At 39.8% G+C, this 19,165-nt stretch overlaps 1 protein-coding gene and 1 pseudogene across 2 annotated transcripts in view; both read right to left on the bottom strand.

Moving 5' to 3' along the window:
• LOC148723807 (uncharacterized) lies at positions 1-3,108 on the bottom strand (annotated as a pseudogene).
• A 1,486-nt stretch (positions 3,109-4,594) lies between these two features.
• Positions 4,595-19,165, bottom strand: part of LOC111343317 (ATP-binding cassette sub-family C member 4) — a 15,600-nt gene continuing 1,029 nt past the window's right edge. Inside the window, exons 2-8 of one of the 2 annotated variants that reach the window (XM_088733469.1) lie at positions 14,868-14,940; positions 13,713-14,258; positions 12,723-13,108; positions 11,172-12,511; positions 10,116-10,686; positions 9,520-9,656; positions 4,595-8,774 (exon numbers count right to left, since the gene is read on the bottom strand). In XM_088733469.1, coding sequence (XP_088589595.1) covers positions 7,894-8,774; positions 9,520-9,656; positions 10,116-10,686; positions 11,172-12,511; positions 12,723-13,108; positions 13,713-14,246 — 3,849 coding nt within the window. In that variant the 5' untranslated portion in view covers positions 14,247-14,258; positions 14,868-14,940 and the 3' untranslated portion in view covers positions 4,595-7,893. Of the gene's footprint in view, positions 8,775-9,519; positions 9,657-10,115; positions 10,687-11,171; positions 12,512-12,722; positions 13,109-13,712; positions 14,259-14,867 lie in introns of both variants that reach the window. The other variant, XM_088733470.1, reaches the window with a different exon arrangement.

Here is a 19,165-nt window from a genome sequence, read left to right as displayed (position 1 = left end):
TCACCTTCCATTCACCTTCCATTCACCTTCCATAGCCATTCTTCGTAGATAAGTGTTCCATGCCCTGAGAATGATAAATTCACTGAGATGAGTTCCATCTGGGGTGGCTGGATTACTTCTGAAATAAATCACCAGGTCAGAGCGTAGTTTTGTGGCACTCTGAGATGCTCTTCCATAGCGAAGTAGCTGGCCATGCATTGCATGAAACAAATAGTTTACACCTTTGGGGGTTGAAAGCTGGCGATAAACAAGTCCTGCATTTCCCAATTCTTTGTCCAACCAGTTAATTAGAGATTCTCTGTTGTCAGAAACTTGCTGGCAGTCTGCCATCCACTGAAAAACTTTGGGTAAATCGTTTTCAGCGCGCAAAGCTGATGCAAGATTTTTAGATCTTTAAAAATTGCAAGCATTTTAAAATTTAAAATTTTTAAATTTTAAATTTTTAAAATTCTCACTCACCATTTCATCTCGAGGCTCTCCGTTGAGAGTAAGGCCGGAGTGGTTGCCTCTCGACAACAATAACTGTTTTGCAAAAAGACATGTGAATACACCACAGTCGGTATCATTCTTTTGCTTGAAACATTGAGGTGTGGAATCGTCCCTATTATTTTCCTGGAAGAGAGTTCTATCCTCATCAGAAAACCACTGAAGTTCGTTTCTAATAAATCCTTCTTTGACGGTATCAAAAATTGTTCGGTACGTTGCTGTAGTGCATCTAGCGGAATCGTAAATGTAAGGGCATAAATTAAGAACACTTATGAGACCTTATAAGGTCCAGCAGCCAGTGGTTCTCAGTAGAAAGGTGTACTGGAACAAATACTTGTTCATACTCCGACAGAGAATTGTTGCCTATATGTTTGGAGTATGTAGATGTTTCGACCGGTCGATGCAATGAAAGATAAAAGTGGGAACTTGCAAATACCCAGTTCCCTCCTCCGAATCCCAGATTATTTCTCAACACGTCGAAATACAAGTTAACTGTGTTGCCATTAAGCTTTTCCGAGGAGAATATCTGATCGATGCAGGCTTCTAACAAACTGGTGTTGTCTGTTCTTGCTCGCTTCACTGGTTGGCCTGGGGAATCGGCTTCATGGCTCGTGCAAGTATCATTTCGTCTCCCACTGCCACTCTTTGCCTTTTGCTGTTGGTCATTTTCTTCTTCTTTTGTTACTGAGGTAACATCATCTACTTTAAACCACCTCGTTTTGCTCTTAAGTGTCACGGGATCACTGTAGCTGATAAAGTACTTGTGTATAGAATGATTAGCCTAAAGGATCAACCCTTCACAGGTGTTCTTTAGCGAGTTTTGCTTTCCCTTAACTAATATTTCTTTGAGACAGGGACTCGAATCAAAACGGTTTCTCCCTTGTAATAGAGTGAGGTGGATTTCGCCTAACTTCCGCTTTACCATATACTGCGAAGCCTTATTAGACGCATCCACAGCTTTCCGCGTGATAGAATTGCGTTGTTACTAGCTCTGTTATTTCTTCCGTCTTGCATTCATCCATTTCGATACCGTTGCTGTTTCCTTCTGGAACTTCGTATTCCCTTTTTCCCCCAAGAAACAGTTTATTCCAATAACTAGTGGGCTTTCTACCGAGGTACACTTCAAATGGAGAAATCTGTCCAAGAGAACGATGTGGTGATTCATTGTAGAGCTGCTGGTACTGTTGCGGATACTCCACCCAATTGAGATCGCCATTGTTGTTGTTCATGAAATCAAAATTTACTTTTTTTTTCCACGTTGTGTGAGCGCTCGTCTTTTCCTTGGGTCTGGGGACTGGCGCAGCTTTTAACTGTGCGAACGCTTAGCTTTTCACAAACAGTCTTTACTACTCCCTTAAATTCTGGACCTTGGTCGCTTTGCTTAATTTCTGGAGGGCTGCGTTCGATGTAAATGTATAAAAGGTGTTCCACCACTTCACGAGTCTCTTTTGTTTGAAGATGGTGTAAGAAGAGAAATCTACTGAAAATTTCAATAACAGACATTATGTATTTATTAGTATCACTGTCTATCGTAGACAGCATGCTACCCGCGCTTACAAGATCCCCTTGATGTCTTTCTTGTACTTTTGATGCCCTGATTGGCCGGAGAGGCGCCTTATTTTGAAAAAGGGGTCTAACATTTAGCTGCTGCTTTATTGAATTTAGACTGTGTTGGATGACTCCACGTGACAACCCACGGTAAAATTGAGACATTTGTTTGCTCATCCCCTTTCGTTTCGTCATCTGAGAAACTTCTGACTTTTTCACCACAATGCAGTTCGTTGCCTTTTCGACTACTTGTTTCTTCGGCTGTCCAACTGTCGGATTATGGATTTCTTTCACGACATAGATGTCGCTTTTTAACTTCCGATAAACCCGTTGCCTTAACCCTTTGTCTACCTTTCTTAGGCCAATCGTGCAGTGATTTCTCACCAATTAAGATGCTGTGTAGTGCATCGTAGATGTCATCGTCCAAAGGCGGATTTTTTCTTTGAGGCTAAGGGTTGGGAAAGTTTAGTCTTTTAAATTCGCAATTTATTTTTCCTTTAAAAAAATCCACCCTTCTAGGATAATTGACGAATAGTTAAAGACTCTAAAGGATAACTATCCTTGGGCGGCTAGCTGAACTCGAGGTGCAAGCCGGGTTTTACAACCCGGCGCCCATGATCGGTCCATAAATGATCTGCTGGAGTTTCAAAACTGTAACGCGGTTAAAAGTTGCGTGACCGATATTCCTAACTCTGGGTAACCCTAATTATAGGAACCTGAAACTACATGTAACGTCCGAGCACGTGTGCATAGAGGAGAGAGCAAATTATGTATGGCACTCCATCATCGAGTGAAAATCGCACCTATATAGGTCTATTAAATTTTCAGGCAAAAATAGTTATTGCTTAACGGTCATGTAGTAGTGGCGACTCGTTTCTGTTTTAAAAGAACGCATTAAAGACAATGAGTGCAACTGATTGAAGTAGTCAATTAATGTTATATTAGATCAGGATGCAAATTTACCTCGTTTTCCCTTTCAGCTTCATGCTTGCTCTTATCGTCCACTCCGAGAACGCTCACAAATAATATCGTTGCAAGAACAACAGCGATTATTAGAAAAAGCAGTTTAGCCATTTTTATCAGCACGTTTGAGACACAGTTCACTCGGCGGTGACAAAGTTCAGATGATCTTTCACCCCTGGTCAAACATCTCATTCTGGAACCCAGTGCCCTTCTCGGTTGTCCCTGGTCATGGTCAGTCGGCCGACCACCCAAAAATGCCAGGAAGAAAAAAATTTTCTGCTACTTTGGGTACAATTTTGATGGAGAGAGCTGAACATGACTTTTTTTTTATTTCTAAGGGCGATGAAGTTTTTGTTTATTTTTTGCAAGCATGTAAAGAATTATTTGTGTCTATCTACGTCCCTGGAAAAACAAGAAAAAGCAATGGTGGAATATTTCATGTAAAATGATAAAAAAGTGAAAGTAAGGGATAAGAACCAACGTTTGCATTGGATGTCATCCTTTATATAATTTTTTTAACCTTCCTCTGATATATGTAAGTCCATGCTATTCCTTATTTTTTGGTCGGGATCATCTGCGGTCCCCACTGGGATCATTTCCGGTCCGGGATCATTTGCGGTCCAATTTGGGGATCATTTGCGGTCCTGGGGCCCGTTTCTCGAAAGTACCACTAACTTAAAGGGACCGTAAAGCTGTTCTGTTTTCCTTCAAGATGAGAATTTCAAACGTTTTGACCTATCCTTTGAATTTTGATTTTAAAACAAGGCTTCGGGCTCGTTAAGTTACCGGGACTTTCGAGAAACGGGTCCCTGGGATCATTTGCGGACCCGTACAGATCATCGAAACCGAAGCCCGAAATGTATGGTAGACCGAATTTCACGTTATTTTCATTTTATAAGAACAATACAACCGAAAAAAACATATCTTCCATTTTAGCGTCGGGTTAGAAAGAGATGGAAAACTTTAGATCGCGGGCTTTGGATTTAGTACATCTCCTTTAGAGCTCTTGAAGTTCTTGAGCGTCCACCCTGATTGACTCACGTTAAGCTACGCGACATAATTTGGCATCGAGCAAGGCACAAATTGGCTGTAAGATGCTGGGACTGGTTGAACCGCCCTGGCTTTGCACTTATTGTTCTGTTTTGGAGGTGTTCACTAGATTATTATTTTACTTGGTGGAAAACAATGTATCCTATTAACAAAAGAGCGATTCCGGCTAACAGAAAATTTACGAAGTACTCGAAGTGCTCGCTGCTCGCCATCTGTATTTTTCCAAAGTGCTCGCTGCTCGCCATCTGTATTTTCTAAAGAGCTCGCTGTTCGCAAGAAAAATTTGACAACTGCTCGTGCTCGCAAAAATAAACACACTGCTTGCATGTTCGCAAGAAAAATTTGACAACTGCTCGTGCTCGCAAAAATAAACAAACTGCTCGCAAAGACCATGCGATACCCCTAGTGGGGCTGGGGGGGGGGGGGGAATGAATGTTACGGCGTCTTCTTCCCCTAACTCCAAATTAAACATGGCTGGTTAAAAATCGACGATCGTGCTTCGATCTTAACGTTACTCGCCCTTACATAAGACGCCTGCAAGCGAGGCTTTTGTCGAAACCCCTAATTTTTTATATTTTACATTTCCTCCTGCTGCACGTGAGTTAACCTTCAATGATTCTTTCGAGTAAATCTATAATAGATATCAATTTTGAATAAATTAGCTACTTAATTTTGATTGACTGTTGCGATAATAATTTCCAACACGGGAAATATGATGTCACAAATGTTACGAGCAAACAAACAAAGCAATTTTCGCTTATTAGCTTTGCAACCTTAAGTGAAAAGATTCAGTGTTTTAATTAGACTCGTGTGAGAGACAGAAGGTCATTAGGGCTTGTTCGCAGTACGCGAGATTTTTTTTTCTTTTGCGGAAAAAAAATCTGTCAAAGTGAAACTATTGTCAGTGCGAACGATTTTTTTGACCCACCAAAATTTTCGCAAGAGCCATCAAACTTCAAAGATGCTGTCAACTAGTTTTGGAGGCCTACAAGTTTTTGTCGGGCGAGAAAATCTATTGTCCCTCGACAGCTACTCTTCAACTGGTCATCATATTTCGTAATTGAACGTCGCGTTAGAAAGTTGTCGAATGACTCTCTCCTCATTCTCAAATGTCTACGGAAAAAGGCTTCAGGGAGGTTACGATTTCAAACCAGAATTCTACAGGTCGACTGCGAGGTCGATGTTTGTTGAGAAACTGAGTTATATAGTCTCCATGATCCGTAAAAGCCGAATCCTTCCCAACAAGACCAAAAGTAACAGAAAAGACTTGCCACAATCAGGTTTTGCATGGCAAGAAAACAGCAAAAAAGGGCGATTAAAAAATTTCGCGGAGGCATTTTACTTTGCGATAAGTCCTTGACCAGAAGCGATATAAAAGAAAACGCACTGTCACGAAGTCTCGGTATCTATTTCGATTGATTGACATTTGTGGATAGCCAAATAATTCGCACGTCTCAAGTGCGAACGTTATTACAGAAACAAAAAACTCGCTGTTGCAAAATTTTCAAATTTTTGGCAAATAGCAAACCAATTTTTTCAGTGTAGGGGTCCGAACGCACTGGACTGACAAAATTTGTTTGGCCCTTCCAAAAATCTCGACAAAATTTGTCTCTGCCAAATTTTCAATTTGTCAAGCGCGGGCGCACTGAGACACAGCAAAATATTGGTTAACCACAAGTGTAAATCACACGGAAATAAACACCATCGCTCGCGCGTTGTTCGCGGGAAAGGTTACATGAGATCTTAGGAGTCATGGGCTTATGGTGATCTTTAACCGCTTCCATAGAATATGTTGCCTCGACATGTTATTGCTTGTGTTCTAGTTTTTTTTTTTCTTCCTTGAATTCGTTCAACTCCAGCAGAGGCAGTTGCTACTTCTACTCTGTCAATGGAGGCTTCACCTTGTTCGACTGCAACTGGTTCGAGAGTACCACTGACAGATTTGTACGTAGACTTGGGAACCGTAATAGTTGTAGTCTGAGTAAGGATAGGTAAACAGCATACCGAGGTACGAATCATCCATCTTCACGGTTTGATTGCCGCACAAATATGAAACAATTTTGGCGGGCTTCGGACTGAAATACTCCGACTAAAAATAAGATCAGATTTTCTTGATTGATATTTTCCTTCAAATCATGGCGTTTAAATTGATAAAGCTGTCAGATTTCACGCCTGAGAAAAATTTGTCCTGCTCTGAGGCAGGACGAAGGCGCCTTTGAAGTTTAGTAAGCCTTGACAAAATTTGGTAGATCTAAAAATCACCGGGCGCACTTGTCTCAAGGAACTGGTGACAGATTTTTTCGCAAAACAAGCAAAAATTTGCCCAGTGCGAACAGGGCCTTAGCTTTGTAGTTGTGTGAGAATCAGTTTCACGTTATATTATGGTAATTTGAGTGTTGCAAGCATTTTTGGAAGTTAGAAACCAGCACCTAGTTACCAATAGATTTCCTCGATTCCCTTTTGGAACGAAAAAAATGTTAATAAAGCTTAACAAGATCAGCAATAGTAGCATTGCAAGTCATCATATAGTAATGGAGGTAATTTAGCCCTTTATGCAAGGCTGTTATTGTGTGCTAGAAAGTAAACAATAACGAAACTTTCCATTAATTAAAAGGAACATACTCCTGAAGAAACATGATATAATAGTTGGTGACTACCCAACTTATTAGAGAACAGATTTAGAGTAAAGGGCTAAGGGAAGGAAGCAATTTTGGAAAACTCTAGAAGAGTGTTACAATTTCTCTCGCTGTTTCCGTCGCTTTTGTGTTTCTTCATTCAACTATTTATCAACTAATTCATTCACTTATATGAGAACGATCCTTCGCAGTAAAGCACTATTTGAGCAATAGTGAAAATCAGACCTGAAAAAAATTTCAGGCCTGTACGGGATTCGAACCACTGACCTCTGCGATACTAGTGCAGCGCTCTACCAATTGAGCTAACAAGCCAACTGGGAGCAGGCCATCAAATTAATTCGATATAAACCCGTAGATGATAAATCAAACAACAACAAACATATGAAACATATATAGGCCTGAAATAGTGCTTTACTGCGAAGGATCGTTCTCATATACGTCTCATAACCGCAGTTCACACATATGTTTCATATGTTTGTTGTTGTTTGATTTATCATCTACGGGTTTATATCGAATTAATTTGATGGCCTGCTCCCAGTTGGCTTGTTAGCTCAATTGGTAGAGCGCTGCACTAGTATCGCAGAGGTCAGTGGTTCGAATCCCGTACAGGCCTGAAATTTTTTTCAGGTCTGATTTTCACTATTGCTCAAATAGTGCTTTACTGCGAAGGATCGTTCTCATATACGTCTCATAACCGCAGTTCACACATATGTTTCATATGTTTGTTGTTGTTTGATTTATCATCTACGGGTTTATATCGAATTAATTTGATGGCCTGCTCCCAGTTGGCTTGTTAGCTCAATTGGTAGAGCGCTGCACTAGTATCGCAGAGGTCAGTGGTTCGAATCCCGTACAGGCCTGAAATTTTTTTTTCAGGTCTGATTTTCACTATTGCTCAAATAGTGCTTTACTGCGAAGGATCGTTCTCATATACGTCTCATAACCGCAGTTCACACATATGTTTCATATGTTTGTTGTTGTTTGATTTATCATCTACGGGTTTATATCGAATTAATTTGATGGCCTGCTCCCAGTTGGCTTGTTAGCTCAATTGGTAGAGCGCTGCACTAGTATCGCAGAGGTCAGTGGTTCGAATCCCGTACAGGCCTGAAATTTTTTTCAGGTCTGATTTTCACTATTGCTCAAATAGTGCTTTACTGCGAAGGATCGTTCTCATATACGTCTCATAACCGCAGTTCACACATATGTTTCATATGTTTGTTGTTAATTCATTCACTATAGAGTCAAACTTGTTGAACTCGGCCATCTCACCATTTTTCATGACCAAAATCATGTCACAGTCTTTGATAGTGTTCAGTCGATGCGCTATGGTGACTACCGTGGAGTCCTTCAGTTTCTCTCGCACTACCCTCCAAATTGTTTGTTCTGTATCTGGATCCACATGTGCAGTGGGCTCGTCTAGGATGACAATTTTTCTTTGATGTAAAAGGACACGAGCCAAACAAATCAACTGCCGTTCTCCAACACTGAGGTTTGCACCATGTTCCAACAGCTGGTGATCTAGTTTTCCTTCCAAACTTTCGATCAGCTCCTTCAGCTGAACATCCTCTAAGGCTCGCCAAATATCTAAATCTTGGAACTGTTCTACGAGATCGAGATTTTCCCTCAGTGAGCCGCTGAAAAGGACTGGACTTTGGCCAAGAACAGATACACATCTTCGAGCTTCTTGAAGATTAATGTCCTTTACTAGAACGTCATCGATCTTTATAACAACTTGGGGATCTGGCATGCGTAGGAGAGCTGCCACTAGAGATGATTTCCCGGCCCCCGTTCGTCCTACAACACCAACATTTGTTCCTGCTTCTACATGAAGGTTAAAGTTCTTCAATACTTGAGGTCCTCCCGGATAATACGTCAACGACACGTCTTGAAATGTGATATTCCCTTCAAGAGGCCAGTGTTTCGGGGGAGGTTGCTTCACTTGGTACCCCGGCTCGTGGTCAAGTTTGGTGTATGTCATAACTCGTTCAGCAGACGTCATGCAATTTTCTACTTCAGCCATTTTTCTAACAGAAAAATCCATTTGCTCCGCGGATTCGATGATGTAAACAAGCCCCAGTCCTGCGAAAGCTATCGGTAAAATACATTCGTTAATTGTCAGCCTTTTTCTGGTTTGATAGTCTTACGAAGCTTAATCAATTTACTGAGGTAGAAAAAGCAATAAAACGAAAAAAAGAATGAAATGAAAATTATGAAGGGAATAAAAATAGGGATGGACGGTTCTGGAGTGAGCGCTATAGGCGGTCGGCATCAGATTGTTTCTCGTTCTGTGTGAAGAAGAGAGTTTTATCAAATCCGTTGGAGGCCAATTTGATGGACGTTTTATGGACGTACAAGACTGTCTAAGATACAGCAACTGAAGCAAGCGGACTGTAGCTCAGGGAGGAGCAAGGCAGGTAGTTTCGACATATATTTGAACAATTAGCGCAATTTCCTCTAGGGAGAAAGGACATTTTCTAAGTTAGAGCATTACTCAGGATATTTTTATTTAAGGGGAAGATACCCTTTGAAAGAAGAATAAATGGTTTAATTTACTCCATACGTCTTGCGAAAAGAGAGAAAAGGACAAGAAATGGCACATATTAAGTGCATGTTATTTTACGCGAAAATGATGGAAATGTCTGGTCCAGCTTCACTTAACCATCAAAATGTGAACTCGATGGAGCCTTGTGTAACTAGACCAAGAGTTTCAAATCAATTAGCCTCAGATAAAAATTTTGATTAACATCGAAGGGTTAAGGAAACTGGCACTTATATGTAATAAAATAAAATGGTCTCTTGAGTATAGTTTTCATCGCAGCTAAGAGACACCTACCAGCATCTTGAGAAACCAAGATCGCAGCTAAAGCTACGGTAAAAATCAAAAAAGAGATGAGAAAAGTCATGCGTATACCAAGCCATCTCTCGCTCGCCAGCACCATCATGTACGACTGGGTATGAACATCCTGATATCTGAATGAAGAGAGGAAACACTTTCTATTAGGAAAAATATGTCGTTAGTACATCTCAAAACATTCTAATTCTCTATGCTTGTATGTTTCCTTGTTTTGTTTTGTTTCCTTGTTTTCTTTTTTTTTTCCTCAGTTCACTCTTCATTTCTGAAAAATCTGATGCCACTTCAGAGTTCGTAAAAAAGACGGCAGATAGTGACAAAAAGACAGCTCATCGACATCTCCCAATTCTATTGAACGAAAATTCAAGATTTGCTATTTTCTGTAAATGGCATTGACGCTAGTACTTATCCAGGACCAGTTTCTGTAAGTATGCTTCCTACTTGCCGTATTTAACCCTCCGTTTACAGTCCCTTACTTTCTTTGGGTATATTTGAGGAAGCCTATGTAGTCGTTAGAGGGAAGCTATGACTCTCGCTCTAAAACCGATCTTGATGAATACAATGAATTCAGAATGTACCTGTAAAGATCCTCCACAAACTCTCGTTCTCTCCTTCTTGTTCTTATAGTCTCCAGCCCATTGAGAGTCTCCGAAACGTGTGAAAAAACGGGGCTACGGTTTATTGACTCTAACCTTTTCAGCTGTCGAGAGGTTTTAAGGCTGTACATGGAGATGTACACGGCAATAAAAGCCAGTGGTACAACAGCAAAAAGAACCCAAGGATTTGTGAAAGTTGGCACAACAGTTGAAGCAGAAATTAGCAAGGTCAGCTGAATAGCTGTGAGAAACGTTTTGGGTAACAGCTCATCCAAGTATCCCACATCTTTAGAGAATCGATTGAGAATTCGCCCTACAGGGTTTGAATCAAAAAACAAAACCGGTGCTTCTACAACTGCTACAACCATTTTATCATGAAGGCGTTGAGAACATCTTACAAGAGTCCAAAGAAACGCATATGCTCGGATAGAGGAGAAAATGAGAGATCCAAGTACAAGACAGCCATAGAAAATAAAGTTGAATTTGTCCTTCTGTTCCTCTTTACTCTTCTTTGTTAAGAATGAGAGCCAAACGTCAGGAGACACTATCATTACTACGAAATTGAAATACACAGAGAAAAAAATTAATATGTATTCAGAAAAGGTGTGTCGCTAACGGTCAATGGCCATGTGATGATCACAAGTGGCACAAGCCTCGAGAAAATGATACGACGGGATCCCAGAAGGCCTTATCTACCGCTTTAAAAGTTTGGCACGAGGCCATGCATCTGAGAATCACATTAGATTCGCATAATCAGAGTCTTGAAACCTGATAGTCTTTTTTTAATGATAACAGTACTAAGAATATTTTTTATGTGTTAGTTAAAACAATTCATGACAATGTGTCTGAGAATCCCATTTTTAACCTCATCATAGATGTCTTACAGCGAGAATAGGGAATGAAAAAAACAATTGTTAATCATAAACTTGGCCACGAAGACATATATATCGATAAAAAATCAGTCCATGTCAGGTATTAAGAAATCCTACTTTCAAAGGAGATATTTGAGAATTGAATAAGATCAGTTATCAACCTTACCTTGAGCAATAAAAAACAAACAGACCAGTCCAACGATCGCCAACGTGTGCAATCCACTCCTGAAGTAGTCCCAATAAGTCATAAGTGTCACGCTTCCGATTGTACAGTCTTCTTCTGATATTTCTAGGTCCTTGACTTGATGTTGTGGAATCATTGCTCTCTCCTTAAACTCTGATTCATTTTCACTCTCTGCAACAAATCTCACTTCCGAAATCCTGTCCCAGACGGGTTTTTTGGAGCTCACATCAAGATTTATATTACATAAATTCTTTTTCTGAAGCTCAGAAAAAGTTCCGTTTGCCAACACACGTCCTTTGAACAACACAATAACTCTATCAGCTTCTTTCATGTGTTGTTCCTTGTGAGACGTTAACACCCGAGTTTTAGTACTTAGTAATTCTTTAATGCACTTTTGAAAGATATGTTGACTTACTTTCATGTCCACGGCACTCAGAGGGTCATCCAACAGGTACAGGTCTGCATCCATGTATACCGCACGTGCTAAACTTACTCTTGCACGCTGGCCCCCACTCAGAACAGCACCTAGCTCACCCACTACTGTTTGGTCACCGTTTGGAAATGTCCGGACGTCGTGTGTGAGAGAGCATGCTTCCAGTATTTTGGTGTACTTATCTTGGTTGAAAACTTGACCAAATAAAATGTTTTGTCTTATTGTTCCAGAGTAGATCCAGGGTATCTGGGGCACGTAAACAAGGGAAAACGGACAGTTTATTGTTCCTGCTGCGACTGACACTTCACCTGCGATAGCCGAGAGAAGAGTTGATTTTCCACTACCCACTGGACCCGTGATGACTGTTAAAGTTTGTGAATCCAAGGAAAATTCTACATCTTGCAAAATGAAGTCGTCATCATGAATTTTTTCTTTTGACGCCAAAATGAACACTTCCAAGGTGGCTAACTGTGGGAGATCTTCTTCATCACGAACTACAGCAGAGGGAACTGCAACGGTTCTGTCCCGTTGATTTGAAACAGTTTCAATAAATTTTGATATGCTCTCTGCCGTGTTCAAAGTACCCTCAATAGAATGATTATGACAGGATTCGGGTAAATCTTCTAAAAGAAAGAAATCCTCGATTCTCTTGAGTGAAAAATAAGCTTCGTATACTCCTAAGAGACCGTAGGGTACGTAAAAGCAGACACTTTGTCTTGCTGCATTTATAAAAGAGAGGAGCATGAACACATTCAACGGTGTAAGGGGCTGACCGGTAAGCACCAAGGTTATGATTGAAACCAGCATCGCCAGCGGCACTGCAGTGAACTCTAAGGCAGCAACGGCCGACAGGGCGACGCTTTTCTTACGGATGATATTTATTTCATCCCTACAAGCAAAAGAATATAGAAAGAGACATAATGTCATAACAGCAGAGCATTGCATTGCATCGTAGGTCATGACATAACAGGGCATCCTTTACTATAATTTAATTAAACCTGTATGCTATTTCAAACATGCAATTGTCTGCGACAATTACCAGTTTCGATACCAGGTACCTTGACCAATTTAACATCAATTATGATGTTTTCTTTCCTTACCTCCTTACGCGTTTTATCTTCTCTCGAAATTCATCCTCCAACGCATGTGTTTTGATGGCGCGAATCCCTGAAATAACCTGGTTTAACAATGATATGCGCCTGTCTGAAAACGTTGCTGTCCTAAGGCGCAACGCAGCAAATACATATGACAAGCCAGCGAAATATGGCAACAGGAAAAAAAGGCTTGTGACACCCAAAAGAGCTTGCCAACCAATGAAATACATAAGTAACACCACTATGATAGGTATGAGTAGGAGGAAATCCAAAATAGCACTACAGCCCCAAAGTACAGTATGATCTTCGAGTCGTTGAACATCGTTTGAAACGAGGTCAATCACATGACCCGTTGTAAATTTTAATATATCAGTCTTGTTGAGCCTTAGAATCTGAAAAAAAAATTGATACCAACATTTTGTTCAACTAGACAGACTTATAGTGGTTAGATAATAGGAATCAACAGATAGAATAAAGAAAAAATAGAACTGATGTTCATTTGTAAGGAGCGTGGAACAAAGACAATGTGTTTAATTTGTGTCGCGCAGGAAATATCCAACTTAGAATCTTCCGATTTTTGACACTTAACGACTGTGGTAGGAAGAACGTATTAGTAAGGTAGACCAAAAATTAATAGAATTAGCTTACGGCAGGGTTTATCGACGATTTCTCAGTAGTTGGTAGTGGTATAGAGAGGACGGCAAATTTGGACGGTTTACGGTGCAAATAAGTCCTTACTTCACGCTTGTGACAAATGGTCACGGGAAAGACACCGTTCATAACTTTTTTAACTAATTAAGTCCAGGATAACTTTGTTCTTTTGACCCCCCCCCCCCCCCCTGTGTTGCAACCAACATATAAAACTTTGTCTTCTTTAACTTACGATGACGATAGATCCAGTCAAAACAGGTCGTTGATTGGTTAAGTTGGAAGTGGTGTGCTGTTGTGTAAGTAATCCACAGTGTCATTTAAATTCAAAAAAGCTAAATCGCATACCTTTTGGTAAATTAGCCCTTTCAGAGCACTGCTGATTCCGATACCGTAAAGGTCACATTGATAGGAAAAGTGATGTACACCAGACACTCCAATAAAGGCACAGATCCCCATAGCCATTACACAACCATACAGAGGAAGACTTTTCTGAGGCTCGGCGTCATTCATCAATGAATAAATAAGGTAACCAAGAAACAAAGGCCTAGAAAGGCGCCAAAGTAGGGATATCACGTACAGGAGTACAATGACCAATGCATCCTTCAAAGATATCATTTTAATGACACTTTTCCAAAGTCGTGGTCTTTGTTTATTGCCTTTTCTATCGGCTTTCTCTTCTATCCAGTTTTTCTGCAGGCGATTGGTGAAGAACTCGGTGGAACGTTCTCTTGAAAGTGGCATAAAGTCGCTCTCCTCTAAAGTTCCTTCACTACCTTTCTTGAAGATGTTGTTCATCCATTGGAAGAAAAGAAAAGAGAAGTAGCTGACTCTTTCTGAATCGCCATCGATAGATAATTTCTGGTATCTAACTGTCTTCATGTCCTGACAACCCTGAAAGTGTTAATTGTGGAAACGTTTATAGTGAAGTTCGGTTGAGCGTTCCTTCCTGTTACAAAATTTAAACTTGATTTTTCCTGATACTGACCTCATTACTAGTTTCAATTTATTTTATTCATCAATACTTTTCAAAAGTTTAGTTGAAGAATCAAAAAAGAATAAGCCCCCATTTTAATTTTGGATTTTGTGTGGATCTGCACGAGTCCTTAAAGACAGTTGTGAGAGCATTACGCCTGTGATTTCTAGACAAGTGAACAATTCGTTCAGGTTGGCTACCTTTCCTAAAGCATGGAAAACTGGGCCGATTTCATTGTTACTCATCCTATCGAAAATAGGTGAGAGACTAGCTCATAAGCAGTTTGTGGAATTTTTGATAACGCATGATAAGTTATTGACTTGTCAAAGCGGCAACAGGAAAATGCATTCGACAGAAACGGCCCTCACAAATGTTACAGACAACACTTTGAAAGTAATTGATGTTAAATCAGCCTCATTACTAGTACTTCTTGACCATATCAAAAGCTTTCAACAACCTTAATCATAATACGTTGTTAGAAAAATTACGAAAACTGGGCCGTTTCTGTAATTTCCTGGTTTACTAACCACCTATCCTCTAGTGGTGCCTTGCATGGACCTTGTGTTCCGTTCGCACTAACCCTTCCGGATCGAGTCACACCTGGTAAAGTCGTTAAAACAAATAAAACAAAACAAATATCCAGTAGATATCAAGAGTACGGTACGAAGATTCAGTGTCAGAATTGTTACCTCTAATAAATGGGGTACCTTAGGGATCAATATTGGGTCCTGTGCTTTTTATCATTTATATTAATGATTTAATCAGTGTTATTACCCACAATCAACCCGCTGCTTGTGTTGATGATAGTCAATTGCACTTTAAATTTTCTGTATCAGACTCATGCTATGGCAGCCTTAAACCAAGATCTTAGAAACATAAGTAAAGGGTGTGCAAAGAATTCTCTACTTATAAACCCTGAGAAGACAAATTAAAATTAGTGGTTGTTGGCTCAGCACAACTTATTGAGAGGCAACCTCATATCTACTTATCCCTGGTAGACATAACTATCTCACCGGTTTCCTTTGCTATATTGTGGTTTTTTATTGCTCAATATCTTTCCTGTGATGTACACAGGAGCCTCTAGTTACATGAACTAGTTAGTACAGATGGGTAGAATCAAACACCTTTTAGACAAGAACACTTTTATTACTTATAAATAGCTTTGTCTTTAGTGAACTATTTTATTGTTCCTCAATGTGGGGGAACACATCTAAACGCAATCTACACAAACTAAAGTTGGTGCAAACTTTTGTTGCCAGCGTTGTATTAGGTTTAATGAAGATTCACCATAACTCTCAGGGGCGGAGATCCCTTAGATAGTTGGATGTTACGTTACGGAGGTTTTATCAGTCATGCATTCAAATGTGTGAATGGCTTAACTTCAGATCATCTAGGCAAATATTTTGTTAAACGTTCGGCAATTCGCAAAAAGAACACAAGGCCTGTAAAAATTTTGTGGTACCCGATGCTGATTGTCAATGGGTCAGGGCATTCTACTTTCGGGGTCCAGGGGAATGGAATGGGCTAACTAACGATATTAAGAACACTAAAGAAATTTAAAATAGCTTTAGCAGTAATTTTTAAGAAATATGCGTCATACAAAATAATTTTGAATATATTTTGACTTTAAGTAAATTACTGTCAATAAGTTTTCTAAATTACCAGTATTATGTAAACGGTTAACAAGGTGACTGAAAAGCCTTGTTGAAGGGAGTCTCAATAATGTATATATGAAACTAATTCTTCTACTCCGGATCCTGACCCGCTAAAAAAAGTGAATGAATTTGAGAAATAAAACAGCTAAGGAAATACCCATTTTCTATGGGTACATGTATTACTGTACAATTTTCAACGAGGCGCCGGGAAAATTCAGAATTTTTTAACTTGTAAGAGACCTTGCGATAGATTCACCAAACTTGAATCGGCTAGAAAATTGCGTAGCGTTGTGTGGAAAATATTGAATTTAAAGCAAAATCTTCTTTTAAACAATACCATCATTAAAACATAACGACATTAAAATAGACAAAAAAATATTTTCCAGTCCAGAGAATGGTCCGCAATTGGCGAGGCCCCATTTGAAGTCAGCAAATTCAGTCTTCATTCATTTTTGCGGCCATAAATTGTATCGCGTTTGGGTAAGCCAAGTATTGCCGGTTAACTCGAAAGCTCGCGCAACAGCGATTCTATCACCGTGCCTCCGCGGCCCAAACAAAATTCATAAAATATGCTAATTTATTATCCAACTGTGTTTCATAGAGTACAAATAACGGGCGAGACGAGTATGAATATCACGCGATATTGGTACTCCAGAAATATGGCGTGTACATGTTGGATAATAAAACTCTTATTAGACGTTTTTTCGTGTAGTATCGCTAATTAGTATTTTCACTTGTTGTTTAATATTCTGACTCGCCCTCCTGGCTCGTCAAAATACGGGAAAAGTAGTAAAAATACTCCGATACTACACGACGAAACGTCTACTAAGATAGAAGTATTTTGGCGGGATTGCGTTAGCGTGGGACTGAGTTACGAGAATGAATAATAACTTTGCTTCAAGAAATCCTGAATGTCTGTAAACTCAGAGTCGTGCTCCTGCCGTGCTATTGCTGTGTTATCAAAGGGTTTACATAGATCTCACTTCCATTAAACAAAACACCGTCAAAAATACGATTAACGAACTCATGGCGGAATTGCCGGCCACTGCAAAAAAAACTCATCACAAGAGAGGAGTTAATTCAATTCATAATCGCAGTCAATTCCTTTCACCCGGCTCTAAAATATACCGGCCGGGAAATTTCCAACAATTATTTATGGGTTTTAGACATCAAAGTTTCAACTGAAGGCAACGGTTTATGTACTAGTGTGTATTACAAACCTACAGACTCACATAGTTACTTGTTGTATTCATCTTCGCACCCATCTCATGTCAAGAATTCCATTCCCTTTTCTCAGTTTCTACTGGACTTCGTCGTTTATGTAGTGATGACTCTGATTTTTTTTTCACAAACCAGAGTCTATGTACCAGTTTTTCGGAAAACGTGGTTACCTTGTTTATGTCATTCAAGCGAGTCACCACCGCTCCCAACTTATTGATCGACAGTCAGCACTACAAACGTCACAGAAGGAAAATTCCGACCGCATGCCATTTACTCTCACATTTCACCCTCGCAAACACTCAGTTAAATCCATTATTCTTAAAAACTTTAAATTACTTCTAAACGATCCTGAGACTGGCACTATTTGTAGAAATCGTTCACATTGTTTTATAACTAAGTTAATCAGTGACATTGGACAATGCGTTTTGTTCGACATATTCTTGTGTAACTGGTTTGATCACGTGCGTTTTTGATATGTAATATTCTGATTTCGTTTTTAAGAAACAATGTTTTTTGATCGAGCGAATTGATGTATGAGTGATTACTACATATAGAATAAGATTAACGGAGTTTCGAATACGATTATTAAACTATCTTTTTGTAACCTCTACTCATTTCATTCGAACGCGATAAAAACATTTTTAGTCAGAAGTTCATTACAAACTAATGACCAACCCGGCACTTTTAAATGCGCTCGTACACGATGCAAAACTTGTCCTTTCATTCAAAACGCTGAAAAAACTTCGGGACCCAAACGACCATTAAGGTCACTAATCACTTCGCGTGCACCTCAGCCAACGTCATATATTGCATAACTTGCACTTACTGCAAAAAGATATACATCGGCGAAACAGAAAGACGACTAGGTGACCGATTCCGAGAACAGCTTCACGACGTAGAAAGGAATGACAAGGACGCATCAAAACCAGCCCCTAGACACCTTAATCTAACTAATCATTCTAAGCAACATATGGCAATCTGCAGTCTTTCCCACAGGCATCAACGAACGCTTTTCATTCCACTAATTTATTCGTGTTTTTCTCGTCGCCATGTTCTCACCGATAGCGTAGCACCACTTTCTGCATATAAACCCACACACAGGCCCACAATTCCTCCATTCGCTCTGACGAAGGATTAACGCTCGAAACGTCAGCTTTTTAATTCTTTACGATGGCCAATCTACAATTTCAACTTAATTATTTGATGTTACCTTGCTACACCCACCGACGCAGCACCACAGTTTCTTTAGAAACTTACCCCTTTATTGCATTTAAATTTGACTTTAGCACGGCAGAAGAAGGACGTCTGAACTGGGCCTAAGTTGTTTTTCCCGCTAGCCAGCATTTTCAAGCTATGTTAAGCCGGTAAACAAATTATAAATCATTTTCACTGTATCTCAAATCACTTTAGTTGCCCTCGCAAAATTGGTTTCTAAATTATGAAGGCAAATGCCTCATTGAATGGATTGACATGGCGATTAGAGTCGTTTTTAAATGGCGTATTCTTCTCAAAAAGTCCACTGTTCAAATAGACTAAATGACCGGCAGTCAAAAATTTTCACCGAATATCCACTGAAAGGTTCTTTCAAACTTCTTAGGAATATCAGATGTTTGTCTAGAAATGTCAAGCGATTGTAAATAAACTTGTTTATTCAGTGGACAAATTCTCCAAGCTTGTGCAGTCAAAAATTTCACCGAAAAGGCCACCGGAAACTTCATACGAGGCAATTGAGTATAGTTGATGTTTGTTTAGAAATGCCAAGCGATTCTAAGAATTATGTTGGTTTGTGTCGACGGAATCAGTCGTGCACTAAATGCAGTTTTGGACTTGGTTCTCTACACGAAGTCTAACCCAAACTGCGGTTTTACGCAACCGCCGGGCCTCATGCAGGCTTTCTCTGGAAGAGGGCTGCTTTAAAGAGGCAAATGTCTTTCCGCTGCTAGCTTTCG

Source organism: Stylophora pistillata, chromosome 9, assembly GCF_964205215.1.
Source record: "Stylophora pistillata chromosome 9, jaStyPist1.2, whole genome shotgun sequence".
In the NCBI taxonomy this organism is placed as follows: domain Eukaryota; kingdom Metazoa; phylum Cnidaria; class Anthozoa; order Scleractinia; family Pocilloporidae; genus Stylophora; species Stylophora pistillata.
The sequence above is the reverse complement of the archived record's forward strand: the minus strand, read 5'-3'. Positions and strand labels throughout refer to the sequence as shown.